The sequence below is a fragment of the Hypomesus transpacificus genome, chromosome 18 (genome assembly GCF_021917145.1).
Source record: "Hypomesus transpacificus isolate Combined female chromosome 18, fHypTra1, whole genome shotgun sequence".
Taxonomy (NCBI): Eukaryota; Metazoa; Chordata; class Actinopteri; order Osmeriformes; family Osmeridae; genus Hypomesus; species Hypomesus transpacificus.
Window position 1 is genome coordinate 12,405,471 of NC_061077.1, and position 22,333 is coordinate 12,427,803.

General features: G+C 45.4%; 3 protein-coding genes across 19 annotated transcripts in view; 2 read left to right on the top strand and 1 right to left on the bottom strand.

The window, feature by feature from the left end:
* Positions 1-3,802, top strand: part of huwe1 (HECT, UBA and WWE domain containing E3 ubiquitin protein ligase 1) — a 40,445-nt gene extending 36,643 nt beyond the window's left edge. For all 14 annotated transcript variants that reach the window (XM_047039596.1, XM_047039609.1, XM_047039599.1 and 11 more), the window contains 9 exons: positions 76-321; positions 449-566; positions 787-927; positions 1,062-1,349; positions 1,511-1,616; positions 1,875-1,992; positions 2,193-2,374; positions 2,524-2,714; positions 2,916-3,802. In XM_047039596.1, coding sequence (XP_046895552.1) covers positions 76-321; positions 449-566; positions 787-927; positions 1,062-1,349; positions 1,511-1,616; positions 1,875-1,992; positions 2,193-2,374; positions 2,524-2,714; positions 2,916-3,018 — 1,493 coding nt within the window. In that variant the 3' untranslated portion in view covers positions 3,019-3,802. The remainder of the gene's footprint in view (positions 1-75; positions 322-448; positions 567-786; positions 928-1,061; positions 1,350-1,510; positions 1,617-1,874; positions 1,993-2,192; positions 2,375-2,523; positions 2,715-2,915) is intronic.
* Positions 3,803-5,846: 2,044 nt separating this feature from the next.
* On the bottom strand, positions 5,847-14,785 carry def6a (DEF6 guanine nucleotide exchange factor a). Of its 2 annotated transcripts, none has more exons than XM_047039649.1 (11): positions 14,605-14,785; positions 12,788-12,928; positions 12,445-12,630; positions 11,700-11,927; positions 11,349-11,510; positions 11,105-11,213; positions 10,562-10,860; positions 10,002-10,168; positions 8,016-8,214; positions 7,605-7,695; positions 5,847-7,251 (listed from the first exon to the last, which is right to left on the bottom strand). In XM_047039649.1, exons 1-11 carry the CDS (start codon positions 14,698-14,700, stop codon positions 7,070-7,072), a joined length of 1,860 nt encoding a protein of 619 aa, XP_046895605.1. In that variant the 5' UTR covers positions 14,701-14,785; the 3' UTR covers positions 5,847-7,069. The 2 variants fall into 2 exon arrangements, with proteins under 2 accessions (XP_046895605.1, XP_046895606.1); XM_047039650.1 differs by having other exon boundaries at positions 5,848-7,251; positions 11,364-11,510; positions 14,605-14,784.
* Positions 14,786-15,331: 546 nt separating this feature from the next.
* Positions 15,332-22,300, top strand: LOC124480380 (trophinin associated protein). 3 transcript variants are annotated; one of them, XM_047039635.1, is made up of 16 exons: positions 15,332-15,567; positions 15,826-15,896; positions 16,228-16,456; positions 16,595-17,249; positions 17,353-17,471; positions 17,768-17,819; positions 18,026-18,171; positions 18,594-18,648; positions 18,833-18,978; positions 19,278-19,332; positions 19,432-19,511; positions 19,592-19,675; positions 19,857-19,970; positions 20,100-20,379; positions 20,567-20,754; positions 20,928-22,300. In XM_047039635.1, the coding sequence occupies exons 2-16, from the start codon at positions 15,835-15,837 to the stop codon at positions 20,997-20,999; spliced, it is 2,337 nt and encodes a 778-aa protein (XP_046895591.1). In that variant the 5' UTR covers positions 15,332-15,567; positions 15,826-15,834; the 3' UTR covers positions 21,000-22,300. The 3 variants fall into 3 exon arrangements, with proteins under 3 accessions (XP_046895591.1, XP_046895592.1, XP_046895593.1); XM_047039636.1 differs by having other exon boundaries at positions 15,332-15,444; XM_047039637.1 differs by lacking the exons at positions 18,833-18,978; positions 19,278-19,332.
* The last annotated feature ends 33 nt before the right edge of the window (positions 22,301-22,333 follow it).

Genomic DNA, 22,333 nt, shown 5'->3' on the forward strand with positions numbered 1-22,333 from the left:
GCCTTTTCCACAGTACCGTATACACACACACCCCTGTACGTGTGTGTGTGTGTTAATGTCCTCTCCCTCCTGCAGTGCTGCAGCCGGCGGTGGAGGCCTTCTTCCTGGTCCACGCCACGGAGCGTGAGAGCAAGCCGCCGGTGCGCGACACGCGGGAGAGCCAGCTGTCCCACATCAAGGACGAGCCCCCGCCGCTGTCCCCAGCGCCCCTCACCCCCGCCACGCCCTCCTCCCTGGACCCCTTCTTCTCCCGGGAGCCCTCCTCCATGCACATCTCCTCCAACCTGCCCCCCGACACGCAGAAGTTCCTGCGCTTCGCTGGTCAGTGCTGGTGGTGGTGGTGGTGGGGGGGTTGTAGGGAAATGCATGGATTCAGTCTTTTGACGGGTTCTGATTTGACATGGCGACTAACCCCCTTCATTCCTTTTTCCCTCCCCCCCCCTCTCAGAGACGCACCGCACCGTGCTCAACCAGATCCTGCGCCAGTCCACCACCCACCTGGCCGACGGGCCCTTCGCCGTGCTGGTCGACTACATCCGCATCCTGGACTTCGACGTCAAGCGGAAGTATGGAAGACGCACACACACACAGACACAGACCCTCCCCTCGCCACAATGTTCAGTCCTTTCCTTCACCACACACCATCAGTGTTGGTTTCTGACGTTAAAGTTTTCAGTTCATGTCAAGCGAAACCTTAAGGGGGGATCTCTTCTTCGGTGTAAGTCTGGGTAAAGCTGGCTCCCCCGTCCCATCCCAACCCTTAACCATCTCTCCCCCCCCACCAAGGTACTTCCGCCAGGAGCTGGAGCGTCTGGACGAGGGCCTGAGGAAGGAGGACATGGCGGTGCACGTGAGGAGGGACCACGTGTTCGAGGACTCGTACCGAGAGCTGCACCGCAAGAGCCCAGAGGACATGAAGAACAGACTGTGAGTCTCTCCCTCTCTCTGTCTCTCTCTCTCTCTACGGGTCTAGCGCTCTTGTCCTCTCTCACACTATGCTGAATGAGTTGCCATGTCTCCCTTTCACCCCCTTTCTGGGTTCCCCCATCCCCCCCTTGCAGGTACATAGTGTTCGAGGGCGAGGAGGGCCAGGATGCCGGCGGCCTGCTGAGGGAGTGGTACATGATCATCTCCCGGGAGATGTTCAACCCCATGTACGCCCTGTTCCGCACCTCGCCCGGCGACCGCGTCACCTACACCATCAACCCGTCGTCCCACTGCAACCCCAACCACCTCAGCTACTTCAAGTTTGTGGGCCGCGTGGTGGCCAAGGCCGTCTACGACAACCGGTTGCTGGAGTGCTACTTCACCCGCAGCTTCTACAAGCACATCCTGGGCAAGAGTGTTAGGTAGCGTCCCCACCATGTGCTTTCCACGACTCACTGAGAGATTGAGACGCGGTTGTGACTTCACGTCATGTGCCGTGCAAGCGTTAAAAAGGGTTGTTTGGTGTGTGGAGACAGACTGTGAGGTTGACTGCTGTGTGTGTGTGTCGTCTGTCCTCCTCCAGGTATACTGACATGGAGAGCGAGGACTACCCCTTCTTCCAGGGCTTGGTCTACTTACTGGAGAACGATGTGTCCACCCTGGGCTACGAGCTGACATTCAGCACTGAGGTCAGTCCCTCCTCAGCCCTCCCCCTCTCCCCAGTCCACTGGGTTCCTCCACCTCTTCAAACTGTCCGAGGATGCAGCTCCTCGAGGGCCTGATTCTAGAATGATCTACGTCCTTATCTTTGATTCAATATCCGTGTTTGTGACACTGCGGATCGTTATCCATCTGACGGCGCTGAAGGGCTGCTACTGAGGTGGTGTTACCGGAGGGTTATCTTATCTACTGTGAAGCAGCACTGAAGCGTGTGTGTGTGTGTGCAGGTTCAGGAGTTTGGGGTGTGTGAGGTGCGGGACCTGAAGCCCAACGGGGCCAACATCATTGTGACGGAGGAGAACAAGAAGGAGTACGTGCACCTGGTGTGCCAGATGAAGATGACCGGTGAGAACCTTCCACCAAGTCATCACATCAGAGTCGCAAGAGGGGCTCGGAGAACCCAACCAGTATCACACATGCTGAGGGGCTTCAGAATAAGGCCAATACTAAGTGTCAGTTGTCTAACGCTTTGGAGAAAGCAATGGAGAATTGTTCTCTCGGTAAACCTGTTGGATCCTAATGGTGTGACTCCTCCCTCCCTCCAGGTGCCATCCGTAAGCAGCTGGCCGCCTTCCTGGAGGGTTTCTATGAGATCATCCCCAAGAGGCTCATCTCCATCTTCACGGAGCAGGAGCTGGAGCTGCTCATCTCCGGCCTGCCCACCATCGACATCGACGACCTCAAGGCCAACACCGAGTACCACAAGTACCAGTCCAGCTCAATACAGGTAGGACGCACAACCACACGCTACCGAAGACGCGTTTGACCGCACACACCGCCTCACCCATCCGACCGCCACGTTCCCCAGCGTGGCTGCAGGTATTGCTATCCCTAACGACTCCCATGTTTTTCCGCCCGGACACGTCGTTTACCCAGATCCAGTGGTTCTGGAGGGCCCTGCGCTCCTTCGACCAGGCCGACCGGGCCAAGTTCCTGCAGTTTGTTACAGGCACCTCCAAGGTGCCCCTTCAGGGCTTTGCCGCGCTCGAGGGCATGAACGGCATCCAGAAGTTCCAGATCCATCGCGACGACCGCTCCACCGACCGCCTCCCCTCAGCCCACACCTGGTAAAGACACACGTCACCCTCACAGCACCCACTGGACTTGTACAAAGTCTTTTGAACTTTAGGTTTCGGTCCCGTTGGTGTTGTGTAAGTCAGTCAAGGACCTGGGTTCCTCACTGGCCCAGGGAGCTGGTTTCATGAAGGGGCTCAGTCTCCTGAGGGTCTCTCCATCACTCACCTCTCTCCCTCCTTGGTCTCTTGCAGCTTTAACCAGCTGGACCTCCCAGCCTACGAGAGCTATGAGAAGCTGAGACACATGCTGCTGATGGCCATTCAGGAATGCTCCGAGGGATTCGGACTGGCTTAGACACTGAGACTCTTAAACCAATGCCGCGCACACACACCCATACATACACAGATACATACACGATTTAGATTTGCCTACTCTTGACAAATTCAAACTGAGGACACACACACTCACACTATTATAGACGGAAATGGCCTAGGTTTACTGGTTTCTAATCCCATGTAAAAGAAACGGAGTCAGACCAGCAAGCCAGACGGACTGATTGACATGTGACATTGCCTACCACACACAGAGCCTCATGTTGACACACACAACTGTACCTGGTATATTTGTGAGTCTCCCCTCTTCCCTCCCTATTAAAATGACAACCCTGAGTGGAGGCAGAGGATAAACACATGGACTAATATAAAAGACATTTTCTCCATTTAGTTTGATTTCTCTGTACAAAAGGTTTGGGAGTTTATTATGTTTAATCTTTTTTGTTCTTCTCTGGCTGTGTAAAAAGGAGAAGGTTGTTTGTGTGTGAACAGGATGGTTATAAAACCTTTGGGGAAAAAATGTTGGTTTCTTGTTGCAAATTTGTGACCTCATAAGCCTTGAAAGATGGGTGTTTTTAGGGGGAGGGGGGCAGGGTTAAATAACTTGAGAAGTTTTGAAGAAATTCAGGAAAATGCACTTTTCAAAGTTTTGTGGCATTTTTAAGGAAGGATGGTACAAAAAAAAACGAGAACAAGTGAAGGAGAAGAAATTAACCACAAAATCTAGAGTATTTTTGGCTATTAAATCGCTGACCCAGCCTTGAGCCTTTGAATCAGAGTGAAATAACTACATGAATAAATGCATAAAATTGAGTCTATTGTCTCTTTTAAGATTGTTTTAACTTGTTATTTTAGCGACACCATTCATCAAAACCTATTAAGCTAAACGTGCGTATGCACTTATTTCCAGTTAATTGAGATATGGAGACAATTAGGCCTACTCAGTGTGTATTGACCACACTGTCTACATACAGTAGATCATCATTTGAACAGGGTTCCCATGGGCCTTGACATAAAAAAAATCTAGAAAAGGATAAAGTTCTTGAGTTTAGTTTTACAGAAAATGAACCTTGAATGTGCTTGAATCCACAGTGGAAACATTCTTCATTAAATTGTGTCAGTTAGAGGTTCAGGGGATGTTTAGTTTTACAAGCTTAAATTCATGGATCATCTCAAAAGTTGTTATAGCTTTTCCAATTGTATAACTCAATATTAATCAACTTCACTCACCCAGGAGAAGTGCATATTTAAGTATTTGTGGCTGGAAGATTATTGCATCAAATTGTAAATTTGTAAAGATGTCAGTGATGTGCACATCAATGTCATGTCTGTAAATAGTCTCTTGAACTCCAGTCAGGGGGAAAGTCAGCGTTTAGGAACCTCAGGCCCTGCCACTGTCCTACACATGACAAGTATTACAGAGACCAATGTATGTTCAAGCAGCATATTTTGAAATCCAGATCGTATCATATTCCAAGATGCACAAAAGTTCCACTGTCACGAGTATCATGTAATATCCGGCCACGAAAGTGGCCACCAATGGTATGAAACCTACAGAAATAAGTCTATGCTTTAAGACTTTACAATTGGGATATATGACAATCATCCAATTCATGCTGCAAAGTGGGCAATGTTAACTCCTTCAATTTTAGGAAATGGGACCTTGAAAGGAATGGATAAGGAATCAAATTTGATGTTGAACTAATTCAACTATGGGTTCCAAAAGTCGAAGCCTTTGACACTGTGCTATCATGCTCATCTGCTGAGGTAGACTGAAAGCAGAGCTATGGGGTAGAGGAGCAGAGAGACTGCCAAGAAGAAGTTGTGTTGTCGACAAGGAATCGTGGAGAACTGTTCCATCACAACACCTCTACATCCTTGTGACTATGCCAATAAACGGGCAGCCATTCACTTGGTCCAGTTCTAGATGAGTCTGGGCCTTAACTACACTCAGCCAGGTCTATTTGATGAGCTTAGATTGTGGAGGATTTGGATTCAATGATAGTTTACAGCCTGGTAAATGAGTCCAAATACACGCAGCATTTTCACTCATCGATTTGACCGTTTTTAATCACGTTTGCAAACTAGGCTTTGAGATGTGTGCTGCGATTGTGGTTGGCGTGTATTGTGAGAAGGATATTAAGTAATAACCGCTGCTAATATAGATAACTGCTAATAGAAATAATCTTGCCTGGGTAAATATTATTTACGATGCTGTGATAACCACAGAGTGGCTCACTTCCGTTGTGTTCTAACTTTGTGTTGCTGCTTTAGTATTTGTGCTGTGGCTTTTCGAAAAGCGACACGTCTCGGCCACCGTACAGCACTGCAAAGGACAGGAAGGCTACGCAGAGTTGTGAAAAGTTGACAACCATATCTATGGTGGCAAACATAGACATACATGTGACAACAGCGCTGAATCTGATATAATCATCTTAGTAAAGCTACCGGTCCAAGGCAGTCTCAAACACAGCACAGTGATACACGCAAATTAACTAGTTGTTAGAACTGACACTCCGGTCAAGCTCAAATTGAGTAATACATTCCTTCGAAGACACACACATAAAATGTGACATTACTTATTTTGTACATGAATGTTGCCGTAAGGGCATGTGACATCTATTTGCATGTTTCTTAAATGACAACCGCAACAGGAAGTGCAAAGACCAAAGAAGCTGTATGCGTTTGAAACCCAGAAAGAAATAACTGCTAGTTTAAATAACACCACACGATTTTTACCTGAACTACAACCATTTTATAATTTAAAAAGGACTTTTAGAAAAACTAATTTGCAGTAGCCTATATTCATCACTATATTCATTCAGTCAAAATATACTCTTGAACCGTATTTATTGTCAATACAAACACAATATTCATAAAACAAGTACTGAAAATAATAATAGTTACATCATGTTAAATTACATTGAATGAATAGTGACCTCACTGTTTAATAATGAATAAATACATATTCAAAAATTCATCCAAAGCTATGCATATATATCCATGTTTGAGGAATAACAAAATACATATTTGGAATTACCCAATTTATTTGTGTAAATGATGTGTATATGTGAGTGCACACAAGTCATCCATACACTGTCACCTACACTAGAGAGCCAACAGGTGGCCCTGTAAGATTACCTTAAAGATCAAGGATGTCATATCTGCATGATATACAGTTTTCAGACAATAGAGGTTTATGTTTGACTGTGCCATAGGAGGTATTACTCAGGGTTTTAGTGGTTTGATTGACTTGAATTGTTTTGAAATGAAAAACTCCAATTATCAAATGTCATTATGAGCAAATTCATATTTTGGGGTTTGGCTTTATATATTTTATTCATGGTACAGTAGATTTTATTCTGTAAATATAACACATCATATTATTACCAAGAAAATTTGTGTTAACAACTCGCCTTCTAAAACAATCCTAATCTTGCTTTGTGTTCACACACAGTTGAAACTGAAGCTGTAGTTTTTAATACATCCTTTCACTCCCATACCATATTGTTATAAATATTCAGATTCAAAGGGAAACACTGTTAGGCATTTTTTCCATTGAGTACATCCTTTATCCAATTCCTTGCTCTCAGTTAAAAGGCTTGTCAAATAAAAGGACTTTAAAAAGTAAAAACAAACTCAAACCACTGAGCCAGAAAAGTTTTCTTCAAATTATTTTCTTGTAATATTGAAAAAAAAAACGGTATTAGCCTCACAGTATCATAGAACACGTTTAAGATAAAAATGTTGTATGACCATCTCTGTATTTGTGTGTTGTTAGGGTGTTAGTATTGTTTGCTGCTGCACAGGTTCTTCATGACAACATGGAGTCAGTGGGGGTTCAAGCAGGGGAATGAACTGACTTTGCCAGTCAACTTGAAACTGCAGAAGACATGTCCGTTATCTTTACCAATCTGACTTCATCTGCAGTCCTTCACAACCAATTCTCGAGCCCACACAACCATTTGAGTTGTATTAACACTTTCCCAATATCTTTGCCACCCATTTCCTCAGGAACCCCCCCCCCCAAAGTAACACACCACCGGTGAAGTTCCCCTCATGGGGTCGTGTTCTCACAAGGTCTCCATGTCTCCGTTTGAGGCCTGAGACAGACGGCGCTCCCCGTCGCACGCGGCGCTGCTGTCCACGTTCTCCTTGCTCTCGTCATCGGACCTCTGTCTGAGGCGCAGGCCGGGGTCTCTCTGTGTGGGGATCTGGAAACTGGAAAAGGACCCCCCACCTGAAGGCCTCTTCTCTTTGAGTCGGCACGGATGGGAAAGAACAACACAGGGAGTGAGATTGTACCGAGTTGATTTTCTGTTGTCAAACTTCTGTGTTATTAATACTGAAAACTGCAGCACATTAGAACTTGATATTACATGACAGGAAGTGAGTCTACATGGTGTGAACTATTTCCTGAACCCACAGAGAAAGGGACACTTCTGTATAACAACTCTAGCCACACTGTAGATGAATGCTAACCAAAACCACCTCTAGGTGAAATATGTTTCATCCAGGAGCATATGCACCCATATATAGTGGGTAATAGATAATGGGTGTGGCCATATAGTTCAAAATCATCATAATGCTAGAGAGTGTGTTTGATACCTCCTGGTCCAATGGGACGCATCAGCCTGTTCATTTGAACATTCCAATGCTTGACATTGGTGCTGGCTTGCCGGAGCTTCCTTTGGGCAGCCTGTGTAGAGACAACAAAAGCTCCTGATCAGCAATCATTACTCACTAAGTTATATTCGCTGCATGCTACTCTATCACTACTAACAACACAATAAATCAATGACAAATACTTTGAGTTTGAGCATGTAAAAGTGCTTTATTACATGAATTACGCTAAAAGCTTGGGTCGCTTCACTGTACAGTCACTTGTAGCAAAACGAAAACATGCCAAAATGAATAAAGATGTATTTCAATTCATGTGTGTTCCCCATGTCAGTATCTACAGATCCTGAGTATATATACTATGAGTTAGGTAAGGTAAAGGTGTGTGCGGATGCTCACCACCACATCCTGGTCCACCCGGTGGCGGTTGGCGCGGACCTCCTCCAGCTGTCTTTGGGCCTCGTCCAGATCCCGGGACTTGGTCTCCATCTCCTGCCTGAGCTCCTGCTTCTCCCTCTGGGTCTTCAGGATGTAGTCCTCCTGCTCCTCCTGGAGGGTCATCAGGGCCTTCATCTTATCCTCCTCCTCTGCCAGTAAACTGCAGAAGGAGTTCACACCCAGTAAGGAACTGGTTTTATATTCATGCTCGTTTTATATTCAAAGCATGACTGTGGCATCTCCACCATATGAGGCTTAGCCTGAGCTAGTTAGTGGGCAAAGTGCCCGCCCAACCAGGAGTCATTCACTGCAAAACCAAGTTTACTTTGTCATACAGTTCAGTGGGTAAAATACTGTGAACCTCAAAGTCCATTGACACCTCTTTCCTATGCTAATCTCACAATTTGAAACTGCTGCTGTAAAACGGTCGGTTTTACAAAATCCACCTTTTTTGGCTCTTGTCTGTACCTTTGTCACGCCCCAAAAATTGCTGCGCACTGCTCTGTGAACTTAAACGGATATACAAATAAAAACTTTTTTCAAGGATATTGAAAATGCACAATGGTAAAAAATGTAGGCTGTACAAGGAATGCTGACACTTTTCAGAGTCTTCCCAAGGAACCAAACACTCAACGGGCTGTAATGTTTGTCTATGAGAAGATCCCTGTGCAGTTCGACCTTCAATTACACATTTGCAGATTTGCTCGAACCATTTCACCAAGGACAGTTTGGTAAACTTGGGACAATGTAAAGCAGGATTTGCTATGAAGCTGAAAAGAGGTGCTGTTCCGACCTTATGTTATGTTCATCTCAACCACAAGCGGAGTCAGGTGGCTGAGCGGTGAGGGAATCGGGCTATTAATCAGAAGCCGGTTCGTCGGTTTTTCCAAATGACGTTGTGTCCTTGGGCAAGGCACTTCACCCTAGCTTACTTGTCTCTGTACTAACTGTAAGGCGCTCTGGATAAGAACGTCTGCTAAATGACTAAATGTAATGTAAATAACATTTATTTAGTTATTAGCAATGCTAAAGTATCTTGCCTGTATCTAGCAGAGGTCGAATGTGAGAGGATTTTGTTTATTGGCAATGGGGCTAACGTTATTTCATGGTACTGACGTTATTTCATAAGTCCTGAGTTGTCATGTAAATCTACAATTCACGATGCATATTTTTCCAGAGCTTTGTCAGGTAATTTTTAATTCTATTTTTCAGCAAGATAGCTGGCCCAGAGCTAACTGAAGCTGAGTTGAATCACAATAGTTTGGTTGCTAAGCTGTAACGTTACTCGCTTTGACAACAGACGTGGAAACAACTAACATTATCATTTCAAATGATATCTAGTCAATCTGTTGAAAACAGTGTTGTGTAAACACAATAAATGTATTTGTAAGTTTTTATTCCATGTCTCCACCTTTGATGTTTCAGTGGCTGTGTTGCATCTTTGCTAGTTGTAAACCAATCAGCGTGCAGCTCATCTATATATTCATGAGCATACCATAAAAGGGAAATACCCTATAAAATCAGTAAATGACCCTTTAATGCTTAGCATTTGAAGTTCTCATTTAATGCACGCTTGACACCTTTCGGAAAAGGACAGTGGCTGTGCAGGGCATGAGCATGTTGACATACACATTTGTGTGTCACAGTCCCAGACAACTTCCTCTGTGAAAAAAACTAAACTTCCTCAGGAACCTAGTGTAGCATAAACTCCTTTAAAAGCAAGCGACTAACTTCTGTTACACACACACCCTCGACTGCAATTTATAAAATAATAATCAAATCTAAACTCACAAGTGCAAGTTGTACATTTTATCTGAACGTGACTTAGATGAACATGATAATACTGAGAGGTAGCTGAGTGTTGTGTAATCATTCGTGCAATGTGGGGGTGTATACTGCACATGTGCTCGTGTGTGTGTGTGTGTGAGCCTCAGTGAAGCCGCCTACCCAGCCTGAGCGAGGCGGTGGGCCTCCTCGTCGAGACGGGCCTTGATCTCCTGCTGCAGCGCCTCCTCCAGACGTTTCTGCATCTCCTCCAGCTCCTGAATCCTCTTCCTCTGCCTCTCCGCCTCCTCCTCCTTCAGAGCCATCTCCACCTGCATGCTGGCCCGCGTCTAAGGGACCACACCCGCCAAACGTCAGAGCGCCCCCGCTCCGGTTCCACGTACACGCACACTAGATGCACACGTGTGGCCTGCTCCAGCTCAAACCAGGCGCCGAGCACTCTCTTCTTCAGCCCACCCGTCTCAACCTCAGACCCACTCTCTGCTGCTGTTGTGCTTTCTGTACCCCCTACAACTTCCCTCGCCCTTTCAGCTTCTTCCTCCTCCTTTGCCGCTTCTTTCCGTCCTCTCTCCATCCCCTTTGTGTCACGCTGCTGCTATCTGTCCCTTACCTCTCCACCCCCTCCCGCTTCCCCACCCAACACCTCTTCCCCCCCACTACCCCAACACCTCCACACCCCCCCTAACACCTCCACCCCCCAGCACCCCCCCCCCCCCCCTCACCTCCTCGGCCTCGCGGAGCTGCACCTCCAGGGCCTGCTGCAGCTGCTGGTGCTGCTGGCGCCTCCGCACCTCGTCCTGCTCCAGCAGGGCCTGCGCCTGCCGCTGGGCCTCCTTCAGCAGCTCCAGCTCGGCCAGCTTGTGCTCGCGCTCCTCCTGCAGGGCGCGCAGACGCTCACGCTCCTCCTCCTTGGCCAGCAGACGCTTCTCCCGCTGCTCCCTCTGCTCCCGACGCTTCATCTTCAGGTCCTTGTGGAGCGAGGACTTGCCTTCCACTTGGAGCCGGATGGCCGTCTGAATGGCTGTTGGGGGACGTGTGGGGAGGGTGTGGGGTCATTCAGATGGCTTTGTGGCAAAATTGACAATGCACTTTTCTAACCATCACGGCACGAAACGCCCCTGCTTGGAGGAGCCAGACAAGCTTCACCTGCGTGCGAATACCGCACCGGTGGGATTGCTGCGACTGAAAGCTCATTAGTGTTGCCGCTAAGTGAGCTCATTGATGTGGATGTGACAGCTTGCTGACTTAATCAGAGACACACACACCTGCCGTCCACTCCTGTCTCTGCTTGGTGTCGGAGGCGCTCATCTCGTAGGTCTTGGAGAGAGTTTTCAAACAAAACATACACCTCTTCCCATCTCGGTCTGGCAGCACCTGACAAACAACCCAGAAATTAACTCAATGTATCGACACTGTATGTATGTGTCAATATTTGTAAGAACACCAACATAGTCAAGAAGAATGACTATGCTCGTGGACACGTTATATTTAAACCCCAGCTTGCCCTACTTGTGCTGTGTGTACCTCCACGCAGCAGTTTGCGTCCAGGGCTATGTTGCCCTGACAGTCTTTGCGATCCTCCCCGGTGTAGTAGGCCAAGTGGCTGGGCCACAGGGTGAACCAACGCTCCTTCCAGTTCCTCCTTAGTTGGCCCTTCTTCCACAAGTAGCCCTGGGGGTTGACACAATCGACACACACAATCACTGAAACAGGGTCAGGGTTCTTAGACACAAGACGCGGCCCTCTTGAGACCTTACCTGGTCGAATAGAAATTAAATAGTTCAAAATAAACAGACTTTGGTACGGAACAGTAAAAAAGTTATGTTATGTAGAATTATTGTTTGTTTTAAGGGACTATACCTCTTTGAGGACATCGCCAACTATTTCCCGGTAGACCTCTTCAATAGCCATGCTGGTAATTTCTTTGTCTACAGCTCTGGTTATCTTCCCAGAATTCATCATCTCTAGAAAAACCCAAACAGTGAAGCCACTCTGCTGCACTGACTCCTGGGCAATGAAGTCTTCCAGCTCTACACAGTTGAGATCAATGCTCATGGCCATACATGTCTTCTTCAGTAGGTATTCCACCTGAGCAGAGTAGAGGAGAACGTTAAGAAGGCTGCATATTAAGGAATAACAGTAACGAGTGCAAAGGATGAGAATGATTGATATGTTGATGGTAAGGACGTTTTGTCTTTGCTTGATACAACGTGTCTCATTCGATCCAAGAGACGAATAAACCTATTATCATGACCACTTGAGGTTATTGTCATAACTTGTTATATCTTTCAATCCGGACCTGCTCTGAGAGTTGTGGCTTGTCTTTGTAGGTCTCTAGCTCTGCCAAGTACAGTTTTGAAAAAGAGACTACAGGAAACATATGTTGCATGAAATGAACCCACACTGCCACAGGTCCCTGAAAGTTTGCCCTCAACACTTTCCTAGTTCAAGTTTAAAGGGTACAGAAAATGTGACCCGTGGAACATTTTACTGTGTAAACCGGAGCATCTTGGGAACGTTTGGGAAACCAACTCCTCCTTGGAGGGAGATACTGTTGTTGACGGTCATGTAGCATTTAAAGAAACGTTTTAAAGGAGGAACTTACTTCATCGGGCACCATAACCAGCGGGTACTTGTCTTCAGACAAGAAGTTGAAGAGACACCAGAGACGGAATGCATCTTTCTCTGGCAGCACACTGCTGCTGCTCCTGTCTGGACGGTAGTTCTTCTTTGCAGTGAGAGTCCAGCAAAGCTCGTCAACATTCTCCTTCTTAAAACAACCCTCTTCTACCTGAAAGGCAGAATATAGATAGATGGATAGAAAAAAAGGAGTTACACCAAAAAAAACTGTATCTGAGCTAAACTTAGTCTAAAAAAGATATGACCCCATCTAAAATAACTCTTTATTTGTGTGTGTGTTTGTGTGTGTGTGTGTGGATGCGCATCACCTTGTCCAGGATGTATTTGTTGAGGTAAGGCATGTAGCCCTGGCTGGAGACTGGACCGTCATCATCATCCCTGAAGTGTTCCTCCAGAGCCACAGGATCATGAGGGATACACAGGACGGTACACAGGTTATGGGACAGGACCTGGAGACACACAACACATGAGATGCAGCAAAACAACAGAACTGCAAGTGAAGAATACTGCATCGTTATTAACTAGTGTACTGACACTGATACTGCAAATAATGTGATAATCTTATTTTTAGATTTCAAATCCAGTTTAACTTTTTCCTAGTAAATCAAGTGACATATTCTTACTGTACTGGCAGCCAAATGTACGTGTTTCAAGCCTAAGCAAGCTCATAACTAATATTTGTGCAAAATAAATTGCTAGGGCATTTTTTGAGTGTTATTTCAGCTAAACCAACACCGTACAATGAAATAAGGAACGATTATAGCTTTGTAGGCAGTGAAACATAAAATCTAAAAGCATTTATATTTCAGCTTTCTGGTCAAGACAAACATTGGATCATAATGTGAGGTTTATATTTTTTGCAGCCACCGATGATCCAGCCAAAGCAAGAAAGCCCTTTCTGGTTAAAGGTTAAAGGTCGCTAGAATAACGATTCATCTTTCAGACTGCCCTCAGCTACACTGTACACATTACTTGATATCTACAAATAAGAGGATAGGGACGGAAATAGAAAAATGTAAAGTAGATGTGTCAGATATTTGGTGAACAAACTCTGCACCCGGCCCCCTTTCTTCAGAAACATCACCACATCCTGTCGCTCCATTCCTCTTCTCTACTCTATTTTCTGTGTCTTTGTTTAAAAATAAGTGAGTATGGAACATGGTACACTATGTCTGCTTCTATGTGAGTGACAGCACTGTTTCTGAACCACCCCGTTCCTCCAGACCCCAGTAGTCTACCTGGGATGAGCCTGGCTACGTGAGGCTGCTGGTAGCCAGGCAGGAGCACATGGTGAGACCGAGGGACTGGATAGAGCAGGGTGGGAGTGGGAGAGGGAAATGTCTCCAAGACTGGTAGCTACAGTCTAAGGCCCATTTTTTTAAATCAAGATAATAATACACAACTCCTCAATAGAACACTCACCTTAAATGGAGCATTAATGTAAGGTCCTTGCTATAGAGCCACATTGTAAGCCCATCTTCCACAGCACTTTTGTTTTGTTGCAATGTAATAATAGTGGTCTTTGAGAACGTACATGGCCCCATACAATGGGATTGAATATTTTATTCAACAGCTATGCTCTGGTTCTAGTTCAGTGTCTGAGTACCCATTGCACTGCAAGATGTTACATCACGGGCCCAGTCTGGATGAAACTTTGTGATGAGGGCTCCCATTCATATCTAGACTGAGGGCAAACTGTTGCACTGTTCCTCACACTTCTGGCACACAAAAGTGGACATTGTTCATGCCTTTTCAATATCAACAGTGGTTTATTCTCCGAAGGAAATTACTGCATCACCGAGTTTAAAGTACTACAGCAGTCAGTACATCGTGCTACGGAGCATGTGCCTAGCCTTTTATGATCAAACAGGAAATAAAAGATAACATCAGAAATATAGAATCTACAAGATATGTAACATGTTTGTGAGTTATTTCACACGAGCCATGGCAGCTCTAAACCATCCAGACCAGTTTATTTAGAAAATAAATGTGTAATTTTATATTTCTGGACTCAATAATTGTACTACACATGATGCTTAAGGTCGGAAATTAGAAATGATAAAGCCGACACCCCAAAAGCACTGACCAATCGATATAGTTCACCTGTAAACGGTTCTCCACTCACCTTGAGCTGAGATTTTGACACTTTACCGCTCTTCTCTAAATCCAGGGCAGTAAAACCATACCAAATAGACTTGAGTAACTCTGAGCGCAGGTCCATTTCTGCAGCAGCATAACTTTCTGTTTTCCTCCTCTGTGTCTCTTTCCTCTCTTCTCATACGTGGCCCTGCTGTCACAACCACGCAACACCTAGCGGTACAAACCTGACTGCTCCACCAGCCAGTCTTAACACCACCTGCTGGTAAGAAATAGAGGTGAATTCAAGCGTGTTTGGGTGTGAGCATTTTCATCAGATCTAAAAACCGTTTTCTATCTATTTTTCAACTTTATCTTAAATTAATGTTTTTTTTTTATTATCTTATGTTACCCATCATCTTTGCTTCAACTGTGCAGTTTGGAAAATGCAATAATTATTTATTTTTTACCTGTTGTACAACTGTATGTAAAAACTAAACTAGATTTTTTTGAATGGCTGACGATTTACTATGCTATTTAACTGAGGGGGTAAATCCATGCATATCACAGATAACACATCTATGGGTAAATCCCCCAAAACATGAGTCACGTGGTAATGCTTCATAGCGTCGTTTCCATGGAGTTGTTTACGTATGCCTGTCGCCGATTGGCTAAAGTAATACTTCCTGTTATACCGAGCCACTATTGGCCGATTTGGCTTCTGCTGTCAACCAATAGAAAGGTGCGCTTTTTACAAACTTCTGTGTGTTCAGGAAGTTTTCAGGGTTTCATCTGTCCTGTGCAGCAGCCAACAAACAATTAAGGGATTTTCATCTATGTATCTAACGCAAGATAAATACCGATTACGTTACGATTCATTCAAATAAAGGTTTGCAGAGGCACGCGACTATCACTTTTGCATGTTTGTTGCTTTGCCATGCCTAGTTTGCTAGTTTTACGTCTATATTTTCTTTCCATATCATGTGCTAGCTAAATAGCTAGCTCGTCAGTGGTAAGTTACAGTAATATTCTTTTCTAGCAAGCTCCCTAGCCTAGATGATTTGGAGCTACCTAGCCAGCGTTACAGCACATTTACACTGGTTCTACCCTGTTAAAATGTGTTGCATACAGTGATAGACAATCAACTTGCAAACTCAGTTTTCTAACTGGCTATAGTCATGTGCATCATGTGTACTGTCCACTATCAACACCGTGTGTTTAATTTCTATTTCTAATGTCTCCTCATTTACATAACCTCCATCGACTTAAGTGCACTAAAATGGATTCCTCCCCAGTACTTCGCCAGCAAAGTCAGAACAAAATTCAGAATGATCATTCAAGGTATGTCGGACTCACAGAATTGATAGATTGTAGTTTTCACTGCCTGTCTAGTTACATTTATTTAATTGCCATCTTATTTATCACCTGCCTTCTGGATGAAGTGCATTGTGCCTGGCAGCTGAAATGTGGCTAGAAGACACAGACCATTCTTGCACTCAGACCACCAAAATGCTGTTAGCTCTATTCTGATCCTTGATCTTTTCCTTACTCTCTATATGCACTTTGTGCATCAATTTGGACTAACACGTCTGCTAAATTAATAACATGCAATTTAAGTCATTGTTTTTACAAGAGCTTTAAAATCAAAAGCGTCCTCATGTGGTTTTTACAGAATGCAGAACGGGTTTAACAAAATGACCGGAGACCCAACGTCTTCTAAATACCTGTCGGTGCCTCACCTTACCAAACGAGGTATAGAGAACAAGGACCCAGCTGGCTCTGAAAAAGCACCTGGAAGACCTGGTATAAGCAGACTGCCTGTGCTTGCCAAGTCCCTGAAACTCCAAGCACCCACTGACTTCACTCAATCCCACAGGAGATGGGACGAAAATCCCCTTTCAGTAAGTGCATCGTTCTTCATCTGTGAACTTCTCTTACTGACTGTACAAATAAATATACTATTGTACAACAATAACCAGCTTTAACAATACCTTAACTAGTGGATTGGTAATGTGTTCTTTGTCTTCTGCCTTGCGTAGGGTAAAGCTAAGACGAAGAAGCAACGTACCAAGCCTGTCCCATTCAACTTCTCCCATCCTAAGGCTCACGGAATGGTAGAAAATCAAAGGCCAGCAGTTCATCCTATCTCAAGAGCAGGTCTTCAAGCCACCCAGCCTGTAACCTCTAGCACCACAGATCATACAAATCCACCAGGGATTGTTTCAGCCACTCAAAGACCCAACAAATTCAAGTCAAGAGTTGAGCATTCTCCACATGTAACTCCTGGCCAGCATTTGGCTGCACTAAAAGCAAGACCATCCACGTTGTCACAGTCCAATAGGGGGCTATGCAATGGAAGAAAGGGGCCTTTGAAACACCAGACAACCAGTGCTCATATCTCTGAGTCTCAACCTCAAACATTTTCCAAAAACTGCACAGTAACTGGAGCAGGACACCCCAGGCATGGCCAGGCTCCAAGTACTTTTGACCCCATGTCAGTGGGTTTACCGACTGCTTTGTCTGGTCTAAGCAAAGTTCTGAATTGTGCCACTGCCTCCGCTCAGCCAGCCTTTACCTCAGAGTCCTGCTTGAAACATTTGAACATGCTCAGCCTCAAAGAACTCCCCAAGACCCTGCATGATGACCCGTCTCTGCAGTCAGCTGCCAGTGTCCAGGTGTTGAGTGGGACAGCAGGTGAGTGAACGGAAGGATTCTCTGGGCAGGCGTATCACTCTCGATCATCCCTGATATCTCAATGATTATTTTCGATGGATGCTGATGTTGACTGTTCTTCCAGGGAGTGGAGAGATGTTCTGTCCTGACCTTGGAGCCAAACACAGGATCCTCCAGAATGAACAAGTGTCTGAAGGGGGAGCTCAAGGTACTCCTGGCTCCTGTCAAGCCTGGAACTTCTTGGTGAGACAGCTAAAATGATTGTTTTACAGTGCCATGAAATTGGTTCAGGTGGAAATAGATATTTGTTTTCAAATGTGTTTTTCTTTGAACGGCGACCTAGTTTCTAGTTACAGTGACCATATCATTCCGTAATAATCTATCATTCCGTAAACTACATAGAACACCTGCACTTTAGTCTACTAAGAAATTGAGAGAGAAATTGATGACACATTTTTGAAGGTATACAATGCAACATGTCTTCAATACCAAGCTGGTGGTATCAGTTGAACTGTGTGTTTTATTTTCCTTCCTTCCAGCCACAGAGAGTGTCCGTGATGAAGAGTCGACAGAAGAACAAGCCCTCCGCAGGTTTGTCGTGGCCTGCGACCCTGTCTGCAGACACTCTTTCTTTCTGCATACAAAATAATGTGTGGATATACTGTATTAAGCAGTTCAATCTACAACACTATCAAATGCGCTAGAAGGGAAAGGGTCCGGATGCTTTCTCAAGCTACTGTATCTTGTCTGTAAGTGTTGTTGTTGACTGGCAGCATGGGTCTCTTGTCCTCCCACAGGTCTGTCCAGAGCAGTGCAGTTCTCCCCGGACCCCGCTGCCTTGAGCAGTATTCTGCAGAACGAGGGGGTGAAGGCTGGAGGAACCCTGGGGGCCACACCCAGCAGGTCTGTCTGCCCCTCAGGCAGGGCCACCTCCATCTACACTGTAAGTTATCCTTATCTCTCCAGCTACTGGCCCACCCACAACTGTCCTGCCACCCACTTCTGCTAGACAGTCCTAGTATCTATATGTTCAACCGTCATCGTGTCTATATCTTAGACAGTCATAGTACTAGATCCATTCGGTAAACTTGGACTTGAACACTTTTCGGACACATGTGGTTCACACCTTTGGCGTGTTTTGCATGATCTAGCAGACGCATGTTAACCACTTTCTTATTGAAGTGATATACTGTAAGTTGCAGTTTTTGTAAGATCCTGTTACTTTGTATATTTTCAATTATGTATATTTTGTGCTGTGCCTTACAATGCAGCTTTAACCCTCCCCCTCCCCCCCCCCCTAGGGGATCAATGAAGTCCACCTCTCTACTGTACTTTGTCCATTTATGCTCGTACCTGTGTTCCCAGGCTCAGAGAGTACCTGTCACAAAGAGCCGTGCCGAGGCCTCAGCAGGTCCTATGGGTAAGCAGCACCACCCTATCCCTCCCCTGTCTCCTCTGCCTCAAATGGAACCTTTTATATGACAGATGTCTTTGTTTATGTCAAATGTGCAAACAGTGAAGGGGTCTGAATACTTTCTCAAACTACTGTATGTTTGTTTATAATTGTTGTTGACTGGCAGCATGGGTCTCTTGTCCTCCCACAGGTCTGTCCAGAGCAGTGCAGTTCTCCCCGGACCCCGCTGCCTTGAGCAGTATCCTGCAGAACGAGGGGGTGAAGGCTGGAGGAACCCTGGGGGCCACACCCAGCAGGTCTGTCTGCCCCTCAGGCAGGGCCACCTCCATCTACACTGTAAGTTATCCTTATCTCTCCAGCTACTGGCCCACCCACAACTGTCCTGCCACTTCTCCTAGACAGTCACAGCACCTGAAGTCTTTAATGAAATGCTGCCTCTCAATAAACGCTGCAACATTTTCTGTATATAGTTTCATAATTCAATTTTATTTTGGCTACAAATAGCTACGGTAAAAATGTGCCAAACTTCGCTAAATATCAATTTGTGCATCACTATCGGTGTCCTCGTCGGTTTTCTCGTCTGCATATCAGTCACAGTATCTATATCCTAGACATGCTCGTACCTGTGTTCCCAGGCTCAGAGAGTACCTGTCACAAAGAGCCGTGCCGAGGCCTCAGCAGGTCCTATGGGTAAGCAGCACCACCCTATCCCTCCCCTGTCTCCTCTGCCTCAAATGGAACCTTTTATATGACAGATGTCTCTGTTGGGCCATGTTTCCGTGTGCTCAGTGATGGCTCTCAACCAGACCCCGGCAAGGAAATGGAGCCCTCAGCGAGTTCCCGACACCAGGCATCATTCTCTGTCTATGGTCAGTACAGTATGTAACGCAGGTACCACCGCCCCTACCTCTCCGTGTGGCTTCATATGACATGAGACATTGTGTTTCAGAGGAAGCTTATGTCTGCACACCGGACCCCCCACGCCGGCCCTCCCAGCCTCAGGGGAGTCCAGGGCCACACGAAGGACAAGGAGGTAAGGAGGCGGGCGGGAGGAGAGGGTGACCACAGCGTCATCTTCTACTCTCCATGTCTGGCTTAACTTAACATTAAAGCCACAGTTGCTCACGAACATTGAACATGTAGTGACCACTTCTTCCTGGTACAAGTTCTTTTTAAATCGTTTTTCACCATTTGATTCATGATGTTGTCTGCAGGAGGTTGTTCAGCAGCTGTTTAAAGAGACCGACCAAGAGGAGGAAGAACAGGCAGAGGAAGAAATCAGGGACCAGGAGACAGGAGCAGGCCAACCTCCACAGCAGACCTGCACTGTAAGACTTGGAGTCATGTCCATGTCACACTGTGTGCTGTATATACTGTGTATATCGATCCATCCTTTCTTAAGCAAATGATATCCGAGATGTTCCAGGATGGTAAATGTTTGGCCTCTTCTCTTACAGACTGAATCCTCCCAAACACAGTCCACGGCTGGGCAGAGCCGGAGCCTGGAAGACAGACAGGCAGAGAAGAGCAGAGAAAGGGGACAGCCTTCACTCCAGGCTCCGCACAGAGAATCGGTTATTTTCTTCTCGACTGGCAAGCTGCTGCTGCGTTCGGCACCGGAGCAGGGTACCAGCGCAGCGGCGAGTCAGCAGCCTCCCTCTGTCTGTCCAGACAGCCCTTCAGGGTCACACACACCCAGCACTTCTCTCCCCGCTGGGCAAAGCAACCAACGTAGAGGTAGAGCAGAAAACCTTAACTTTAACGGTCTGTAAGCAAACATCAAAAGTACAAATATAAATAAAAAAACACAATGTTTTATTGAAAGTTACTTTTTTTTATTTGATGTATCCAGTTTTGATCATTAACAAGCCCTGGCTTGTATTATAGTAGTTGTGACTCCATTCTGCCCACTGTGTAATTGAAGGTGTCGTGCAGAAGGCTGGTGCTCTGAGCTCCGCCGCGGCCCTCCTCCGCCGCCGCCTGCCGCCATTCGAGGAGATGCAGCTAGATGGGGAGGTAGCCACCTACGCCCACGACCCTCCCTCCTTCTGCTCCCTGCAGAGACGCTGTGGAGACCCTGTAGCCTCTTACCTACACTGGCAAGATTACACTGTGAGTTTGAGGATTGACAGCAGAGTTGTCATGTTTACTATTAGTATCTGTAAGTTAGACAGACACTATGTCAAATCCCTTGAATGTGGTTTAGAGCCAAGTTATGGCTAATAATTGTATAAGAATGGTCTTAATAGAAATTGGGGTATTGATGTCTTGTTTCTGTCCTTCAGAGTTTTGTGCCAGTCATCGATGATCCCTCTGGCCCCGCCTACTCCAGTCCCTCTCCACTGTGGGAGAGATGATGAAGAAGGAGGGTTTTTCTCCACCTTACGGGCATTTGTCTCTTGGTCTGATGAGAGATTTGTTACTGATTTTGTAATTGTGGATGTGAAGTTTTGTTAAACACTGTAATAGACAACCTCCCCACACACAATCCTGTCAGTTTTAGAATGCTGAAGCATGTGTCTTTTCCAAACTGTATTATTGCTCATAATAGGTTAGTAAAATATGACTTAAATTTAATAATGTATCCAGGTGATTTGTGTTAACTTTTTCATGAAATATGCAACAAACATTGCTTATCCAGCATGCAAACCTATGTATGATATTTATAGTTTTGACTGGAATCAAAAACAGAGTGGATTAATAGGTGTAGGAAAAGTCAACATTGATACCAATAATGAGTTGACAAGTCAATAGTCAATGTAGTAATTTAAGTGCAGAGGGCATGTCAGTGACATATTGACTTGATCAATGTTACAAAAGGACATGGGATTCTAATACAAGTGTGATTTGTTCTTTTTTTAAATTGAAACCTGAGTCAGTATCGTCATATTTGTCAGTGTTGTGTTATGGTGTGTGTACAAACATCCCATGTCAAGCTGTAAATGCACTAGTCTTACTGAAGCTTAAAGTGAATTGTTCTCAATGTACAGTGTTCATAATAAATTGATATAACTTACGTTCACGATGTGTTCGATTTAAATGCTTGTCGGATTTATAAGACCATGACAGTTGGAGCGATCCATTTTGTTAGGTGTAGTGTTAAACTTTGAAATAAGTCTTTTTGGACGTGTCATGCGTGTGAATCCTGTTGATATAAAGTGGATTGTTGTGGATGCCTTCACAGTACGGGAGCCATCCTCCACTGGATGTGTCACCACTTTTTATCAAATAGGCCTCCCACCATAATTCTAATTCATATTCTAATATAATATGAACGGTATATGAACTTTCAACACACTTCATAAAGGCTCATGTCATAAAAAACGCTTCACAACAGCTCCTTCACCTGAAAGAATAAAATACAACCATTTATAACCTCTGGCTGCTGAGCTCCTCTTGGCTGTTCTGGGTCTGAAGAGCAACTGCAGAGTTATCTACAAGCTCCATGTGACCACTGCCCTCTGGTGGACAGAATCCAACTTCAAAATACCTTCAGATTTCACTATTGTGGGATCTCTGCTTTTGCAAGTCCTATATGGCCAAGCTCAATTCAAAACATTGATCTCACACCATCAAGATACCAAATCCTTTTCATTTTGCCAGTCCTGTTTCACGTGACAGTAGCCTTTTGCGCTTCTAAAGTGGAGGCTGCTGATGTATATTTAGTACAGTGTGCCTGCCTGCCTGCCTG

Bases quoted from the DNA above. Each gene is read 5' to 3' on its own strand.
- def6a (XM_047039649.1), bottom strand. From the start codon at position 14,700: ATGGACCTGCGCTCAGAGTTACTCAAGTCTATTTGGTATGGTTTTACT. The intron at 11,511-11,699 runs GTATAGTCCCTT...GTCAACCCCCAG, and splicing joins TTGGCGATGTCCTCAAAGAG to GGCTACTTGTGGAAGAAGGG. The intron at 8,215-10,001 runs GTAGGCGGCTTC...CTCCTTCTGCAG, and splicing joins CACCGCCTCGCTCAGGCTGG to TTTACTGGCAGAGGAGGAGG.
- LOC124480380 (XM_047039635.1), top strand. From the start codon at position 15,835: ATGGATTCCTCCCCAGTACTTCGCCAGCAAAGTCAGAACAAAATTCAG. The intron at 18,172-18,593 runs GTAAGTTATCCT...CTGTGTTCCCAG, and splicing joins GGGCCACCTCCATCTACACT to GCTCAGAGAGTACCTGTCAC. The intron at 20,380-20,566 runs GTAGAGCAGAAA...GTGTAATTGAAG, and splicing joins GCAAAGCAACCAACGTAGAG to GTGTCGTGCAGAAGGCTGGT.